This window comes from Lepidochelys olivacea (assembly GCF_965140295.1).
Source record: "Lepidochelys olivacea isolate rLepOli2 genome assembly, chromosome: 1".
NCBI lineage: Eukaryota > Metazoa > Chordata > Testudines > Cheloniidae > Lepidochelys > Lepidochelys olivacea.
In genome coordinates, this window is record NC_140411.1 from 199,988,402 (window position 1) to 200,007,244 (window position 18,843).

The window sequence follows — 18,843 nt, forward strand, 5'->3', positions numbered from 1 at the left end:
AAATGTAGACAAAACAGGTGATTATTCAGAAAGTGAAAACTACGTATGTATTTTTAACAGATAATATCTTCTTGCTGGCTGCAGTTGAACATTTCACACACTTGCAGACTGAATGCACCTGTTCAGCTACCTCTTACAATTTCATGTGAAGTTACAATTATGGCAAAATGGCAGGTGCAACGGGATATCAGAAGTGACAGTTAAAACAGTTTGTCTACAGAGTGAGAAGAGCGTGACACACTTGACATATATTAAGTACAGAATGATTCTACTCCAAAATACAGAGATGTATATACTTGCACATGTGGGTACTAAAGGCTTATCAGTTCAAGCGCTCTGTTAGTAACTAGTGTTGCCACATCACAATCTACTTAGTGAACTTCATTGTCCTTTAAAAAGGTATGTTTCATAAGGAAGAATTGTGGTACTGGCTGATATTAAATTCTAACATTCTATAGCAGACCCAGTAAAATTCCTCACATTTAGGCACTTTTCTTATGGTATGTATTTGCCCATGGTCTTCAGTAGCTACAGTTCATATTCCTGTAATAGATACAGCAAGTCAGATGCTAGTTTAGTATGCTAATTTTAATGTTTAACTACCCACTCCCAATGGAGTTCCTTGATCAAGACATATCAACTCTAGTCTCTTAAAAGACACACAAAAATCTGATTTTCTAAAGATTAATCTACATATTTCAAAACTACACAGGATGTTAGATGTTAAAGTTAAGTACCTGCACAATTGTTTGTATCTTTTTCCAATAGGCTTATAAGCATAAGTGCTTTAAAATCAGATTTTATATGTCAATTATATTGTATGAAAGCCAACATATTCATACCCAGTTTGGATGAAAATGTAGCAAGACTTCGTAAGAAGAGGTTCACTTTTCTAGGTTGTTTTTTTTTAAATTAATCTATTATCTGTACAGCGGAAGTGCTTAGAAGCCCCAACCCAGATCAGGACCTCATTGTTCTAGGCATTGTACACGTACAAAGGAGTTTACAGTCTAAGGCTTTAGTCAGGAAAGATATCTGCCCTTACATGTTACTCTGTAGTTAAAATTTATTAGAGTTTAATAAGCAGCTCCCCAGCACCCCTGAAATAGATTACAGGTACATGTCTGTTGGAGAGGAACACCCCTACACACCTTCCCAAAGCTATTATGCATACTCATGTTAGAGGAGTTGCTGATTTTAGATGAGAGACAGCAAAGTTGTCTTCACAGCTGTGCAATAAATTACCGTCTTTGTGGTATGGTTATGTCAAGAGGGTTATAATTCTAAACTGGGGAGTCTAAAGAACCAGCAGTAGCTGCAAAGCTTAATGTTTTGTCTATAGTAGTATAATGCTTCCTACTTATGCCCTTAATAAATAGCTCATATCATTCATTAGAGCAATTCAGTTATCACTTTTTATTCCCATCTAAGAGAGACATGAGGAAGCCAAGCTGCTCACTTGAATAATCTCCCAAATAGAAGAGATCCTCATTGATGAATACGAATCAAATGGGAAAATAAAACCAACAAAATATTTGCAAACCTGAATTCATTTGAGCAAATCTTTTCTGTGTCTTAAGACTTCAGAAAGCCTGATCCATATAGAATTAGAGATTAAAATAAAAACACACCTAAAAATTTAGTGATGGCTGTGTTTTGTGGTTCTCATGTATTTATAAAATGGCCACACTAGCCACTTGATTTCTTTTTCATATGCTTCCTTTTGTGCAATCTTTCATTAGCACAATAATGTAACCTGTACCTAGCTAAAATTAATGTTCTGTTCAGAAGTCCAGTTTGACAGGTGGCAACCACAGGATCAAACTCCATTTGACAAACACCAGACATTGCACACAGCACAGCACTACCCAGTGAACATTATCAGCACAATATGCTCCACGGTTCTAACGCTTGCAAATTTAGGCATATAACCCAGCAAGGCAAAATAAATTAGCATTCCTTAACACATAGGACAAACATGGTTGAGTGGTGTCCACATACTGACACAGTTGTGCAAAACTATGCAACCCTGTTTGTTCATACACCTCTAAATTGTCTGACTATATTTGTACCAGTGCATTCTGGAAAATGTGGGCCATGAACCCATTCTTCCATAGAAGATAAAGCATCTGAAGAACATACACACAGAGCAGAACCAGCAGCATGTAGGCAATGCACTCTGGGATATCCAGGTGCACAGAGAAGTGAGATGAAGGAGAAACTGCCAATCCTGTTAAGCAGGCACTGTTAGGAGGTCCCATCAGTATTGTAAAACTCTGAACTCAGTGTGTCAAACTGATTAGAGAGAGACAATCAAGTGCCAGATTAGGCCTATAGCACAGGTAAAATATAGTTAGCTGCTACAGTTTACTATCCAAGTTTTAACCATGTGTGTGGAAACAAAACTGTTACCACCAGCTACATAATTAACTGGTTAAAAGTCATATAGTGTAGCTAGAGCCTCAGGCTGTAATATATAAACCACATTTCAACATGTATTGGAGAGAATGTAATTAAAGACAAACACACCTACGGAACAAATAGAATCATAGGTTTCAGAGTAACAGCCGTGTTAGTCTGTATTCACAAAAAGAAAAGGAGTACTTGTGGCACCTTAGAGACTAATCAATTTATTTGAGCATGAGCTTTCGTGAGCTACAGCTCACTTCATCGGATGCATACTGTGGAAACTGCACAAGACATTATATACACACAGAGACCATGAAACAATACCTCCTCCCACCCCACTCTCCTGCTGGTAATAGCTTATCTAAAGTGATCATCAAGTTGGGCCATTTCCAGCACAAATCCAGGTTCTCTCACCCTCCTCCCCCCCCCACAAACTCACTCTCCTGCTGGTAATAGCCCATCCAAAGTGACCACTCTCTTTAAAATGTGTATGATAATCAAGGTGGGCCATTTCCAGCACAAATCCAGGTTCTCTCACCCCCCCCACCCCCATACACACACAAACTCACTCACCAGCAGGAGAGTGGGGTGGGAGGAGGTATTGTTTCATGGTCTCTGTGTATATAATGTCTTCTGCAGTTTCAACAGTATGCATCCGATGAAGTGAGCTGTAGCTCACGAAAGCTCATGCTCAAATAAATTGGTTAGTCTCTAAGGTGCCACAAGTACTCCTTTTCTTTTAATAGAATCATAGAATATCAGGGCTGGAAGGGACCTCAGGAGGTCATGTAGTCCAACCCCCTGCTCAAAGCAGGACCAATCCCCAATTAAATCATCCCAGCCAGAGCTTTGTCAAGCCTGACCTTAAAAACTTCAAAGGAAGGAGATTCAACCACCTCCCTAGGTAACGCATTCCAGTACTTTGCCACTCTCCTAGTGAAAAAGTTTTCCCTAATATCCAACCTAAACCTTCCCCACTGCAACTTGAGACCATTACTCCTTGTTCTGTCATCTGCTATCACTGAGAACAGTCTAGAACCATTTGCACTGGAACCCCTTTTCGGGTAGTTGAAAGCAGCTATCAAATCCCCCCTCATTCTTCTCTTCTGCAGACTAAACATCCCCAGTTCCCTCAGCCTCTCCTCATAACTCATGTGTTCTAGTCCCCTAATCATTTTTGTTACCCTCTGCTGGATGCCTTCCAATTTTTCCACATCCTTCTTGTAGTGTGGGGCCCAAAACTGGACATAGTACTCCAGATGAGGCCTCACCAATGTCAAATAGAGGGGAACGATCACGTCCCTCGATCTGCTGGCAATGCCCCTACTTATACAGCCCAAAATGCCGTTAGCCTTCTTGGCAACGAGGGCACACTGTTGACTCATATCCAGCTTCTCGTCCACTGTAACCCCAAGGTCCTTTTCTGCAGAACTGCTGCCGAGCCATTCGGTCCCTAGTCTGTAGCAATGCATGTGATTCTTCAGTCCTAAGTGCAGGACTCTTCTGGAAAGAATTAAGCAGCCTAATTACAAACACACCTGGAAGAGAATTTCTAATGGACCCACTAGTTTTAATTCTGCAGCTATCAATAGCTGATATTTACAGATTAAAGAGCTGTGTATTTGTACTTATATCAAAATTGGCTTTTGCCATAATGTAAATGGAAACAATCACACAGGGGGAAAAATACCCAACAGCAGAATACCATCTTAAAACAGTCAGTCATTCCCTAGAAATTCTATCATCAGTACTTTGTTCCCCGTAGAGCACAAAACAGGGGATGGCACTAGTCTACTGCCTGACCCTGAAGATCACTAAACTGATAACACTTCTGTAGTGACAAATCATGCTATCACCTTACATTAGATGGTATTGAAAGATACTTTCAAATCTGTTGGGGGGGGGGGGGAGAAAGAGGTTTTGTTTTGTGAGGGGGTTCTCTCTTGGGACTGAGAGGGGCCAGACAGAAATCCATCTTTTCCAACCCATCCTAATACAAGTCTCCAATATTGCAACCAGTATAGGTAAGCCAGGCAAGGCGGATTAGTTTATCTTTTGTTTTGCTTGTGAATTTTCCCCGTGCTAAGAGGGAGGTTTATTCCTGTTTTCTGTAACTTTAAGGTTTTGCCCAGAGGGGAATCCTGTGTTTTGAATCTGAATACCCTGTAAAGTATTTACCATCCTGATTTTACAGAGGTGATTATTTTACCTTTCCTTTAAATAAAAACCTTCTTTTTAAGAACCTGACCGATTTTTCCATTGTTCTAAGACCCAGGGGTTTGGGTCTGTAGTCCCTTTGTAACCAACTGGTGAGGATATATGCTCAAGCCTTCCCCAGGAAAGGGGGTGTAGGCTTGGGGGAATATTTAGGGAGAATAGGACTCCAAGTGGTCCTTTCCCTGATCGTTTGTTAAATCAATCACTTGGTGGTGGCAGTGATCCCAAGGCAAGAAAGGAATCTGTGCCTTTGGGAAGTTTTAACCTAAGCTGGTAAGAATAAGTTTAGGGGGTCTTTCACGCAGGTCCCCACATCTGTACCCCAGAGTTCAGAGTGGGGAAGGAACCCTGAGATGACATGGATTGCAACACAGAAGTCATTTCCATTACTCTGCTGTGGCTATGACAGTCAGACATTCTTTTCCTCTATCACACCTAAAAAGACTGTTCAGAATGGTGGGTGATGTAATCGATTGAGTTTACCAGGGCTCTGTAAGAGAGCAGAGTCTCAATTGCTAATAGGAGTTTGATTTTCCTCCAAATAAAAAAACAAAACAATCAGATTCAGACTGATTTTAACGTTACTTATGAAAGTAATATTACAGCAAGAAACAAGAGAAAACTGAAAATGAGCTGGGCCCCTGTCCTTCATATGACTGGTGAAGGCCTGCACAAAAGTCAATCCATTACTGACTACATTTATTATACCTCCTTTGGGAAGAATGTAGCATCTCATCTCTCGAATAGGGCAAGCTGCTAAGAGCCCTTAATAGCTTTGGTTTACGTTCAGTGTTGGCTTCTCCGCTTTTATCTGGGTACAATTCAAAGTTTTAGTTACAGTCTATAAAGTCCTGATTGGTGCCTGAACCATTTATCTGACAAATCAATTCTCTTGCACAAGGCATACCATTGTTAATGCTTGGAATTAGCCTCTTTACAGCTAGCAGCAGGTCTCTCTCAGTAGAGGGCCCTTGCCTCTGAAATACAATTCCTCCTCCCACTCCATCAGTCAGTTAGAACCCAAGTTCATCAAACTTCAGGATATACAGCAAGACTTGCTCGACCAAGGCTTTTAAAACTTGGGGAGGAGGTTGGGATGAAGAGAAGTCAGTCCCCTGTTGGGCCTTTTATGTTTAAAGACTTGTATTTTTTATGAAATGTTTATTTTAGGGATGTAAGGCACCAAGGTGCTTGGTAATGACCACCAATAAATATTACTAAATGAATAATTACATAAGCAGAACTTACCTACCCACCGGTACTACCTTGGATGGATTTGGGAAGCACAATTATAGAATGCTGCTTTTCACAGAAAATAAGTCATCACTTTGCAGTACAATTTCTTTTCCAGAACTTTTCCAATTAGAATAAACAAAGGAAGCTGAGATTTTACCTTTAACCTCTAAAAACCACCAGAAACTAGTCTGAAACTTCAACATTTCTAGTGCAATCTGAATTCAACGTTCATAAACACTCACTTTTACTAAGGATCTATTTAAGCAAGTGCCATGGGTGGCTGATTGGTTACTTAAGGCAGGTTTCGCTGTAGTGACATTTCATCACATCTATGGTTGAAAATTATTTTCTTAGCAAATCAGTTATGCAAATAAATTTTGCATGTCTAAGTTTGTAAATATTATAACAATACATTGAAAATATCTAGTAATCACATGGTTTACTGAATTAGTTTGTAATGCTGAATATAAACCATTCAGGAAACTTTGACCAAACAGCACACTACTTCTGATAAACCAGGTGGGTTTTTTTGGTCATCATAAATGAAACAAAGCTAAAAGTCTAAACAAAAGGAACCCACATGCTCCTCACAATACAAATGATTAATACACACACACGCACACACATGCAGAGGGAAGGAGAGCGCGCACGAGCGCTTTTTCTTGGCCTTTTAGACAAGATCAAGCATAACATCAATATGGTCTCCAAGTGAATGCATCTGGGACTATATTCACCCTCGTAGTGGGTGAAATTCAAGCATCTAGTATGCATTTTCCATCTCTAACTACCTATGATCCCAACTCCTATTAGTCTTTATGGAAGTTCACATAAATTACTGAGTGTGTTGAGTTTCTGGAAAGCTTTTATTTATTAAGAAGACAGTCACCAAATTAGACCACAATTAAAATGTAAAAGCCAAATTAAGATATTTCATTCTTAACCCTTCAATTTCAATGGGGATGCATAGAGTTAAGATGAGCACTTTCAAATAATGTTGATAGGACCTGCATGGTAAAACCAGACCTAATATTTCTGTATAGGTTTGCAGTCAGCTCCTTCTATGCCTGTGAAGAAGCTCCATAACCATGGCATACACGTGACAAGGCTGCCAAATCAGATCAGAAGCTGTTGTGAGGTAAACAAGCAGGGAAGAGAGTCAGCAGAAAAATATTTCTGGAACCAGATCACAGACAGACAGAGGAGAGGCTGAACAGAGAGGAAGCAGAAAAACTACTGATGAACTATTACTTTCACCTATTTGGCAGTACAGAGACTCTTTTATGCAGCTGCATAGCTAGCATAGATCAAAGGCCATCACTGGGATAATGCTTTGAAAATGTACCCCTTAAATTTTTTGTTCTGAGAAAGACACCTAGATATCTTGCTATAAGAAATTACAATGTTGCTTTTCTCCCCTATTTAGTTTAAATCCGCATGGCATACACGGGCTAACCTGACATTGACTATAAACAAGAATAGATGAAAAAAGCTAATCAGTAATACATACCCTTCGGGTAAACCATCACACTCATTCATTAGTCTGTATGAACCTTAAAAACAATTATCTCCACCCAGATTACTACACTGCTTAGCCATATGCTGTTCATAGATCTGTTTATGCTACTATACTTGAAAAGATGCTCTCATTACTTGTATCTGCCTTCCTTAGACGACAGCCTAGTATAATAACCACTCATTATTTGCCTTAATATACAGCCCATCTTCATGGTAACAAGCAGTACTGTAAGCATGTATTTAGTAGGTATGGATCTACATACACGCTCCCTGTACCTCCTAGAACAGAAACCAGGCTGCCATCAGTACAGCCTGTCTCACTCCCATCCCATCCATGCACCCACCTACCTCCCACTGCCTTATTGGTCACTTTAAATTTAACCTTAAAGCAAATAATTAAAAAAACCCCAATAAGTTGAGAAATGTAACAAGTCCGAACAGGACCTAAAGTTTGAATCCCTACCAATGTTTCATCTGCTGGCACCATGACATTGGAGTCTGCCCCTTCAAATGCCTTACATCTTGGGATTATCAGGAACATGGGCAGAAAAAGGAGAAAGCAGGAGCATTTATGGCATTGCTGTTGTCACAGGAGATATGGGGAATGTGTGTGGAGATCCATGCTAGCATAAGCAGGGCTGCTAGCAGAGATCTATTAGGAAAACAGTACTTTCTCACTCGGAACAGAAAACAGATACAGTTCAAATTTACTTTCACCAAATAAGTTCTTTTGTGTAGTCCTGTGAAGACATGCACAGAACCAGATAACCACCTTGTGCGTTTCTAACTCTTTTATTACAGTCTTGTCCCACTACTTCAGATTAAGGAGGAAAAGTTAAACCAGCAACACTGAATTTATGAAATGTTTCTCACAGAAACTACCTCTAACTATATCAATTGGCTGAAAAGAGTACACACTTAAGGTCATGTTTTGCATCAGTTATAGAAATGTTTTATAAAATACACATAATAAATTAACATACAGTAAATAAAAAAAAACAAAACAAGCCTGCTGGCTGAGTGACCAACAGTAGAACAAATGGTCAGAGGCCATAGGTTTGTAGTATTGTATCTTGCAAATCTTTTTTAAAGAAAAGCTTTCCACTATAAAAACTTCAATCTACATATATTTTTCTACCCTCCAGAAATATCTCTCCCCACACGCCAAACGTTCTGCAACCTCCGTTACGCTCTGGTTCCTATTTTTAGTTAATGATCCTCTCACTGGAATGGAAAAGCTCCAGCAACAGCTATTTTGTATTGATGTAAATAAAAAAAGAAGGTCTTCAACTTTTAAAAAAAGAGGTGCAGTGAAATATGCCCCAAATGCGGCACCATTTTGAATAACTCAAAAAAGGGCATTTTCCCCCTAAATGTGTTACAGTATCACATTTAACCTTAAGGTTTCTCAGATTTAGGAAGTAGTGTCATGAGCATCGAAAAATAGTATTACACTGGTAAATAGTTTATGTCACATTATTCTGTCTCAAACAGTTTAATTATGGTTCAGGAACCCAACAGTGAAATTTGGAGGCATAAATAGTGATTACATCCACAATGAAGCACCTTTCAGTTTTCCAGTTAAAGTAGGTCTTGAGACTATTGAACTGCTGATGTTGTTTAAAAAATATGCTGTTGCATCCACTTGTGTGAGGCCTGAAAACTAAATAAGAGGCTAAATATATTAAGCACCTGCCAGTAGATTCTCTCAACTGTTGTAGGTTCATAACCACGTTTGCATGATTTCACTATACTTTTAAATGTAATCCTGATGTAAGGGAAAGAAAACAGGATGTATTTTATCTCCTGCTCAACTGATGTTGCAAACTTTATAATTTAAATTACACTTAATTTCAATGAGAAAATGTGTGTATGCACAAGTAGGGACATACCAAAAATATGCTAAAAAAGGAACACAAATTATTTGTTTCATTTAAGTGTTTTCACCCATTGTCTGTTTCACAATGCATTTAGAGTTAGATGTCGATAACTATTCTAGCCTCAAACAAAAGTAATAATATTGCTGAATTCTCACACATTTACCCAAAAGTGGCAAATTGGCAAATATGACTTATTTTGCAACCATGTATTAAATAAATACTTCCTACTAAAAAAAAGTCAAAACAAATAAAACTACCATGAAGCAGATCACAGTAATGTAGCACATTGTATATCAAAGTATATCCCCATATCAAATCAAAAACTTCTGGTTACTCCCTGTTGACTATACACCCTAATCATCACCCTAAAATTTACAATTTGTTTCTTTTAAAGTCAGAAAACAATTTTATTGCTTTCCTCGATATATGAGCTAAAATAGAGTTCTCTTACCCAACATGCCTCAAATTTTCATAAATCTGTTCTTCAAGAAATAAAGGAAGAACTGTGGATTCCAACAGGTATTTACAATTAACCATTAAGAGAAAAATAAACTGACTATTACAACACAGAAGACTGTAGGTTTCCTAAAGAATTTCTTTAGTAAATAGGTTTAAATTACTTTTTCTACTATGTTCTCCTCTGACAAAAGTGTAATTTTCCTTGTGCTTGGATCCAAGGGACTTGGTTTCACTAAGTTTCTCTGTATTTGTAGAAATCAAGTATTTTGTCCTTAAACTTCTCTGGAACTGGAGAGACAAACTGACATTTCTTTTACATCAAGAAATATCCCAAATTTCTTTGCATACTATTCTGAGAGAACACTTCATTCACCCCTTAAATTACAACTTCCCCTTGAGTAAAGCAGGTACTTAACAGCACACTGAAACATTATATACAAAGCACAAGAAACGCAATAAAAAAGCAGATGGAATTTAGTGGGGACAGGCAAAAGGGTAATTATATAGATTGAAATTTGGGCCAGACCATTAATTCTTGAAAGAAAAAACCAATAAATGACATCTGAAGTCAAACCATCAGGATATCAGTTTTACATCTCACCCAAAAGATTCACCGTGTTGCTAGCAGTGTCACTTGACATCATAATGTAGTTTTTGATTCTGAAAGAAAAATCTTACCTACTGCATCATCCCCACAACTCCCTACAATGCCAAAGTTTTCAACGGGAAGCTCTCCCATCCAAATAATACCATCCCTGTTTAGTTTTATTCCAATTACAACTAAACGTTACTATTCAGCATGGTATAAACATAGGCCACACCTGGTAAACATCTTCATATTTTTGTAGTGAATCTGTATGGAACCAGCATTGCTCATGGAGAACTCGCTGTTTAGTTTTTTAAAAAGCGTTTTAGCAATGTTTTGAGATCTTCAAGGTTGCATGTACTCTCAGCAGTTATTATTGGAAGTGGTAGGACTGGAGTATTTTTTCCAAAGATTCTTTAACATGATTCAGATTTCATCTCAAAGATTATGCTTCACTGTTCCAAGACCCAACAGTTTTACAAGTGGGTGCTCTAGTGCAGGGGTTTTCAATCTTTTTCTTTCTGCCCCTCCTCCCCATGCTATAAACACCACAGCCCACCTGTGTCACAACTGTTTTTCTGCATATAAAAGCCAGGGCCAGTGTTAGGGGGTAGCAAGCAAGGCAATTGCCCAGGTTCCCATGCCACAGGGGGCCCTGCGAAGCTTAGGCTTCGGCTTCATAAGAATGGCCATACTGGGTCAGACCAAAGGTCCATCTAGCCCAGTATCCTGTCTTCTGACAGTTGCCAATGCCAGATGCCCTAGAGGGAATGAACAGAACAGGTCATCATCAAGTGATCCATCTCCTGTCACCCATTCCCAGCTTCTGGCAAACAGAGGCTGGGGACACCATCCCTGTCCATCTAAAAGGCATTGATGGACCTTCAAGTGCAGGTGGCTTCAGCCTCAAGCTGTGGGGGTTTGGCTTTCTGCCTGGGCCCCAGCAAGTCTAATGTCGCTGGCAGCCCCCCTGAAACCTGCTCGCAGCCCCCCCCCCCGGAGGGGGCCTCAGACCCCTGGTTGAGACCCACTGCTCTAGTGCATAATTATATATCTATATGAGTAGATCTTTATTTAGAATTGACAACACTTAGCATTCATACAGCGCTTTACCTGTACAATGTGCTTCATAAATCTTAATAATGAACACTGTACTTTATTTACTTTTCTGTAACCAGAAGAATGCCGTCAGTTTACAATTGCCAGTGAACAAAACTCAGTAGTTAGATGAATGATTTAACCCCTTGAGAGCCATACATGCAGGACTCGTATGGTCATAGTACAGAGATAGCAACTGATGTCAGCGTATGTCTACACCACAAGTGGCACAGCTGCAGTAGCACAGACACTTCCTACAGCAATGGCAGGGTTTTTTCTGTCAGTGTAGTAAATCTATCCCCATGGGAGGCGGAGCTTCCATTCACCTAGCTCAGGGGTGGGCAAACTACAGCCTGCATCCAGCCCATCAGGGCTTTCGATCCAGCCCGTGGGATTGCCACCCCCGTGGCGCTGTGAGGCTAAGGCAGGCTCCCTGCCTGCCCTAGCCCCGCTCCCAGAAGCGGCCAGCACCACATCCCTGCAGCCCCTGGGGGTTCCCAGCCAATGGGAGCTGCGGGGGGAGGTGCCCTCAGGCAAGGTCAGCTCATGAAGACCTCTGCCCCCCCCCCCGCCCCAGGGTCCTGGTGCTGGCCACTTCCAGGACTGGTGCAGGGCCAGGGCAGGCAGGTAGCCTGCTTTAACCCTGCTGCGTGCTGCTGCCACCCCGGAGCCACTCAAGGTAAGTGGCGCTGGGCCGGAGCCCACATCCCAAATCCATCCTGCACACCACACCCCAACCCCCTGCCACACCCCTCCTGCATCCCAACCCTCTGCCCTGAGCCCCCTGCTGCACCCCAACCCCCTGCCCTGAGCCCTCACACAGCCCACACCCCTCCTGCACCCCAATGCCTTGCCCTGAGCCCTTTCCTGCACGCCGCACCACCTCCCACACCCCCTCCAGAACCCCAACCCTACTTTCATAGTCCTGCATGCAACTTCCCCACCCAGATGTGGCCCTCAGGACAAAAAGTTTGCTCACCCCAACCTAGCTGCATCTACAGTGGGAATCAGGTTGACCTTACTATGTTGTTCATGTTTTAGATGTAGACCAGGCCTTAGTTACACCAACGTTTACAGCAAATCCAGTTTCTTTACATTAGAGCTAGACTGATCAATAGAAACCATGCCTAGTCCTAAATATAGACTCTACATACACAGACCCTAAGACAAGTGGGCCAAAACAGGTGATTGGGAATTGGAAAATCACAGTGAGTGGGGCAACTGCACAGGTGGCTGCACACAAGGGAACCAAAGGAAGCTTTAAGGTGTGCATGTGGAAGGGACGAAGAGCAAGCAGGCAACAGAGGAGCGAGGTGACATACAGGAGCCAGATACAAGGAGAGGAATAAAAAGGAAGAAACAGTGCAAGTGTTTAACCTTGGTATTCAACACAACACGGAGCAAGATTTAGTCTCAAGTGACCATAAGAAGCCACGTCGGCAGCAAAAATGGCATATGGAATCGCTAAGGGGCGCACACAGACCAAAATCCCATCTCTGGGGCCACCGAAGGCCATTGCCTCTGAAGGCAGGTAGGGGCGCGCGCGCTCGCTCGCTCGGAGCGTCCCCAGGGGGCAGGGCACGGTCTAGGGGCACACGGGGAAGGCCGTTAGAGGTGACCCGGCTCAGAGGAGGACGAAAACGTCCCCGGGAAGAACTCAGTCCAGCTCCCCGCACGCGCCGGGCCCGCAGGAGGAAACTGAACTCAACCGAAGGACGCGCCGGCGGGGCTCTGGGCCGGGCAAAACCAGCCTTTCCACTGGGGCGACCCCCAGCTCCCGGGAGCCGACCAGACCCGCCGCCGCCAGGGATGCTGCTGCTGCCCCTGCCCCGGGCCGGCCCAGACAGGAGCTCCTCCCGCGAGGCTGCCCCGGGCCGGCTCCCCCCGTCCCTGCCCAGGGAGGCGCAGCCCCGGCGGGGCTCCTACTGTCCCACCCAGGGGCAAGTTCCCCCGGGCCGGCTGCGAGCGGAGGGGGGGGGGTTTCTCTCTCCGCGGGGCTCGCTCCCGGGCGTGGGAGGGGGTGACGGGCTCTCGCTCACCAGCTGCCCGGCAGCACCTCTTCCCCTTCCGCCATAGCTGTTGACGTGCCCTCGCTATGCCGTAAATCGCGGCTTATTTTCGACAGCTGGAGAAAACATCCGCCTCCCCTTCCCGGCCCGCGGCGCTGTCGTAAAGCCCAGGCTGGCCGTAAAGCGCGGGGGTGGCGGGCGGTCGGTCGGTGACGTGGGCGCCCTTGGGAGCCGTCGGCCTGCTGCTATTGCTATGAGGCCTGGGGGAATGGGGCGCGCGCGCGCGCGAGCTTCTTTCAGACCCGCCCCTTTGGAACGCGGAGGAGCTAGAAGCGCTGGGGGCGGCTCGGGACGGGGTGTGTCCCAGGCGGGAGGCACGTGCTGGAGCCCGCTGGCGCCGCCCTCAGCTTGAGTGCTGCTGTGTGCGGACAGCGCGCGCAGGCTCTGACTCCGGGACTGGGGCAGCTCGGTGCAACCATCATAAACATAAATCATAGTAATAGTAAGTGTACAGAGCTGGGGAAGGGGGAGCATTCCCCCACCCCACCCCGTGGCCCAGTGTGGGATCTAATGCAGGGGGCTCGGGGGCTGAATTGAAGAGCAGAAGGAGAGCATGTGTTGGTGACCTTGTTTTCTTCGGGAAGGCAAGGTGTTGCTCTAAACGCAGTTATAAACCTATTTTCGTGAGCAAATGATGTAGTTGTCACAGGGCTCTGTCATGTAAGTGGGGGAGGGGGAAGTTGATCCACAAGAACAATCTGTTAATTATGATCCACATTGTGGAAAGATGTGAGAATCCCTGAGCAATGTTATCAAGAGGAGTCAGAGGACATGGAAGCACCAAAAATTACCTGAAGTCAACACAGGACCGTAGCAAATGCATGTGCATAGCAGAGATCAGCAACTCGGCCTCCAAACTGCCAAATTATTAGTTGTAGCAATGAAAAACCCTTCCGAAGAAGGACAGATGTGCATGTGTGATGTGGAGTGTGAAATAAAAGCACAGTAGCTGAAGGGGTTACTTTGCTTTACTTAAAACCCATACCAGTTTACAAAGGAGCACCAGCAGAATTAAATCTCATATTCACATGTCACAGAGAAACTTCAGGCTTCCCTGTAACTTCTTGTAAAATTGCCATTTACAAACAGGGAGGCCATAAAAGCCTGTGTGCCACTTCCCCAGGAAAAAATCTGGAAGCCTGGGTAGGGGCTGGAAAGGAGTATTCCTCCTCTAGTGAGTGAGGTGGAGGATGGGTAGAGGAAAATGCTACGAGGGACCACTGCACTGAGCTACCCACGATCCCATCATAAATTCATGCAAAGTGACCTATTGCCATTTGATCTGCTGCCTGTGAGGGACAGAGGAGGAATATCTCATCCAGGTTCAGATCTCTTTCTCCACTATTTAAGGGTAAGAGATATATGTCACCCATGCTGAGTGCCTGAGAGTGGAGGGGATACAGAGACCACTTTCTGATCTCTCCTCTTCTGCTTGGTTGCATATCTAAAGGCCACTGAGCTGTGGAGCAACAACAAGAGGGAGCTGGGAATTAAGTGTTGAGGAGCAGTTGAGCTCCAATGCAATGCACTGCCCCCCCTTTTGTTTTTGGAGGGAGGGAAGGAATTGTGTTACTTCCCAATACATACAACACCCCTCCCTCCAGGCTGCCAGGTGCTTTCTGCAAAGTGGTGGTGGTGGGGGGGGGGGGCATATATCCTCCTCCAGTCTCCCTCTACAACATGGACATCTGTCTCTCTTAAGGAAGTAATTTCTTCCTGGTTCCCAAAGCTGTCAGGTTTTTAAGGGTCAAAGATGCTCCTGACCCCCACCTGTACATTTAAGCAGTTATCTTATCAGGTACCCTTAGTTGACCCCTGAGCTGCTCCTTGGAAAGTATCCATGCTTGCTAGTAGCATGGACCAATTTTTAAGCTAGAGGACCTGTTGTGGATGCTGACTTTTCCACTCCTGTTCTTCTACCTTCCCTGCCTCAACCACCGGGCTTCATGTCATGAAAATGATGGAAATAAATTAACTTTAATATTAGATTATTATGCACCTGTTTGGTGTTAAAATCTTTTTGTATCTGTGCTATTTATTCTTACTGCACACACTCTCTCACCTCTCTCCAAAAAGAGTTTGGTCCTATTAGGATATGGGAAGTGGGCGGGCGAAGCCCGTCCACTGCTAAAGGATCCCCCCCCCCAGCCTAAGAGGGGGATCCACAGGACCTGGACACCAAATAAATCTGGGGTACAACTAATGAAATAACAGGGACAGGAGTGTGGTCAAAGGGTCAAACGAAGGGAACCGGACGGGGACACCGAGCAGAGAACCCTGGACAGTGCCCACTGCTCCTCAAAGGTGTCAAGGGAGTCAGTGGATGCCGCCCAGAGGAACTCTGTCTGGATACCTGAACGGACCAAGGCAAAAAGAGTTTGGTAGCGGGCTTTGAGTGTTAACAAACAGGGTTAGATTCATTTCTATGGACGAATAGTGCCATCTCATGATTATTTATGGTTACTACACATGTATATTCTTTCACACTAGTGCCTTCAGCCAGTGGTTCTCAACTAGGGGCCTGAGGCCCCTTGGAGGGGGGCCGTGAGCAGGTGTCAGGGGGTCCACCGAGCAAAGCTGGCATTAGATTTGCTGGGGCCTAAGGCAGGAAGCTGAAGCCCCACCACCTGGGGCTGAAGCCTGGGGCCTTGAGCCACACTGCCTGGGGCTGAAGCCTGAGCAACCTGAAGCCTGAAGCATGGTGGCCCCAGGCAATTGTCCTGCTTGCTACCCCCTAAAGCCAGTCTTGTCTTTTATATGCAGAAAAGCAGTTTTTGTGGCACAGGTGGGCTATGAAGTTTTTACAGCATGTTGTGGGTGTCTCAGAAAGAAAAAGGTTGAGAACCCCTGCCTTCGGCTATATTCTATGTATATAAATCTATTATAGATCTGATAAGTGTGTGGCTTCTTTTTACAGTATATTCATTTGTTGCATCTGATCATTGCATTTATCTACTTTTGTTATTTGTGTGCTTTAATTGCTTTTGCAAACAATAGACTATAAATACAATATTTAAAATGAAGGCTCTGCTTATAAACATTGTGCTTCACTCAGAGTAAGTGAACAATGTTTCCTTGAGTTTATTAGCATGATCTTTGGCCACAATCTTGAAAACGCACACGTGCTTAGCTTTACTACTGTGAACGGTTCCACTGATATCAACAAAACTACTCACAGTATTAAAGTTAAGCCCATACATAAATGTTTGCAGGACCAGCCCTTTAATTTTCATTAATATGTTAATTAATACCTGTTACTAATATTTCATTGCCTTAAAGTAGAATTGTTAAATCTTAATACCGATACCACTTTCCCTTTCCTAGCAATGGGGCTTTGAATTGATTCCAGAATTGAATTGTATTGTAAATACATTGCAAGATTATGCTGTTCTGTACACTTCAAAGGATATTTGAAGATTTACACTCAAATAAATGACCTAATAGTATTACATATCATAAGGGAAGGCAGTAGTTTCAAAGCAATTGCTACTGAATTAGTTATTGCATAAATATGATTTTTATCTTTATAAAAAGTATTTATTACATACAAATATATGTACTGCAAGATTTTGTGTAAATGTAAATGTCTCAAAATACTTTTCATAGCCAGTGACATTGTATGGCCTTGATACTGCACATTTTTAGGAAACTGCATAACTTTATTTAGTTGGTTGAGTAGTCTCATTGACTTCAATGGAATTACTGTTGTGAACAAAATTACATAATTCCTTAAATGTTTGCAAGATCCGTGTTCCATATGTGAAAGGGGAAAAAAGTTACAAGGTTACAATATATTTTCACATATTTATAGTCCTTTCTCAGGCAAGAGGTTATGAAGTATCATAATAAAGAAAGTAGATATTTTCCAGGCCCAAACAAGACAGATGCAGTCTGACTTAAATAAACATCGTGAATGGTTGAGTTCTAGCTGCAGCTCCTTTCTCCCCCTTGCAATCTTTGATTAACTTGATTGCAGCGCTTGAAAATTGAACACCTATTTTTTCTTACTACTTACTAACAAAAGAGTTGTAAAATATGTATGATGAACTAAGGATAGTAAATAATTTCAATATTACATGACGTAAAGCATCCTTAAACCTGCCAGACACATGCATGTGTGCACAGATATGTATGTATACTAAAGACTCAGCACTTATCCATACTACACATACCAATTGTGCCCTACCCCACCCGCCCTTTTCAAATGCTGGTCTTTCCCCCAAGTTGTCCATCTGGAAGGTTCTCCTTCACGACTAGGTTTCAACAGAGTTAAAAGAAATGTCCCTGTTTTTCTCCCCACCAAACGTGTCTAATTAGAGGGTCTTATGTCTGCCAGTGTGCCACCCACTAACTCAGCAAGCACATGTGCATATGCAGACATCACGTCCCTCTGTGCACACACGATACGCACGAACCTAAACACGCCATGCAGACACCACACAGATCTGCGCCTACACCACGTGTGCACAGGGCTCCCATGCACGCCGCGCGCAGGCAGCCCGGCTGCTGAGCCCTTTGCTTTCCGCGCGCCCTTCGCCGCAAACCCGCCCCGCGGTGCCAGGCGTAGTAGCGAGCGGGGAGGGGGCGCGTCTCTGGCGGGAGAGGGCGGTGTCAGCAGCCGGCAGCGGCGTCCCCCGGAGCTGGTGCGGGGTTCCTCCCGGACGGCGTAGAGTAGCGGCGGCGTGGCCCGCGGTGCGGCTGGGACATATGGGGGACGCGTTGGACGAGCCTTGGTGGGAGCCTCAGCCTGGAACACATGCTAGCAGCGACAGCAATAGCCCAGGTACTTGCTCGCCACGTGGGGAGCTTGCTCCTCCCTTCGCTGGACTCCCCCTCCCCCTTTCATTTCCTCGTCTCCCTCACCTCCCGCACACAGACCCACTCCTCATTTCCTCTCAGCCTGCCCCCTTGCTCCTTCCTTCTCTCCAGCGGCCCTTCCTCCCATCGCCCCTCCCGAGTTGGGTGTAAACATTTCAAGTTTGCTTGTAAACAAAATGTCCGGTCTATAGTCCTCTTCCCCAGGAGGAGTTATAAACAGAAAACATTAAACAGAAATAGTCACTGAAATAGACAATTTATATTTAAATAAAGATGCGGGGGAGGGGGGTAGAGGAACTGGATGCTTTTTGAGGTTGGAGCTTAACTGGTCCTTGTCTTTATTAAGCTTATAAAGCGTATTCTCTTCTGATTTGGGGACTTCTGGTCTTCTTCTGGGTATTAGCAGGGCTGACTGAGGAGACTTAAGTTTTTAAAAGGCTTTTGAAACATGTGGCGTTTATAAAACCTTTGGCGGTAAACACGTGCAGCAGCTGGTGGGACTGGTCACTATTTATCACTAGTGTCATGTATCTCAGAAGGATAGGAACTGAATTCT

General features: G+C 43.7%; 2 protein-coding genes across 6 annotated transcripts in view; one reads left to right on the forward strand and one right to left on the reverse strand.

The window, feature by feature from the left end:
• TBC1D23 (TBC1 domain family member 23) overlaps nucleotides 1-13,566 on the reverse strand; it is a 57,263-nt gene extending 43,697 nt beyond the window's left edge. For both annotated transcript variants that reach the window (XM_084645429.1, XM_084645428.1), the window contains exon 1: nucleotides 13,440-13,566. In XM_084645429.1, coding sequence (XP_084501555.1) covers nucleotides 13,440-13,474 — 35 coding nt within the window. In that variant the 5' untranslated portion in view covers nucleotides 13,475-13,566. The remainder of the gene's footprint in view (nucleotides 1-13,439) is intronic.
• The window catches only part of CMSS1 (cms1 ribosomal small subunit homolog), a 358,534-nt gene continuing 352,508 nt past the window's right edge, over nucleotides 12,818-18,843 (forward strand). Inside the window, exon 1 of one of the 4 annotated variants that reach the window (XM_084645434.1) lies at nucleotides 12,818-12,931. In XM_084645434.1, the coding sequence (XP_084501560.1) occupies nucleotides 12,856-12,931 (76 nt within the window). In that variant the 5' untranslated portion in view covers nucleotides 12,818-12,855. Of the gene's footprint in view, nucleotides 12,932-13,681; nucleotides 13,912-17,913; nucleotides 18,253-18,843 lie in introns of those variants that run through there. The other 3 variants (XM_084645435.1, XM_084645433.1, XM_084645436.1) reach the window with 3 other exon arrangements.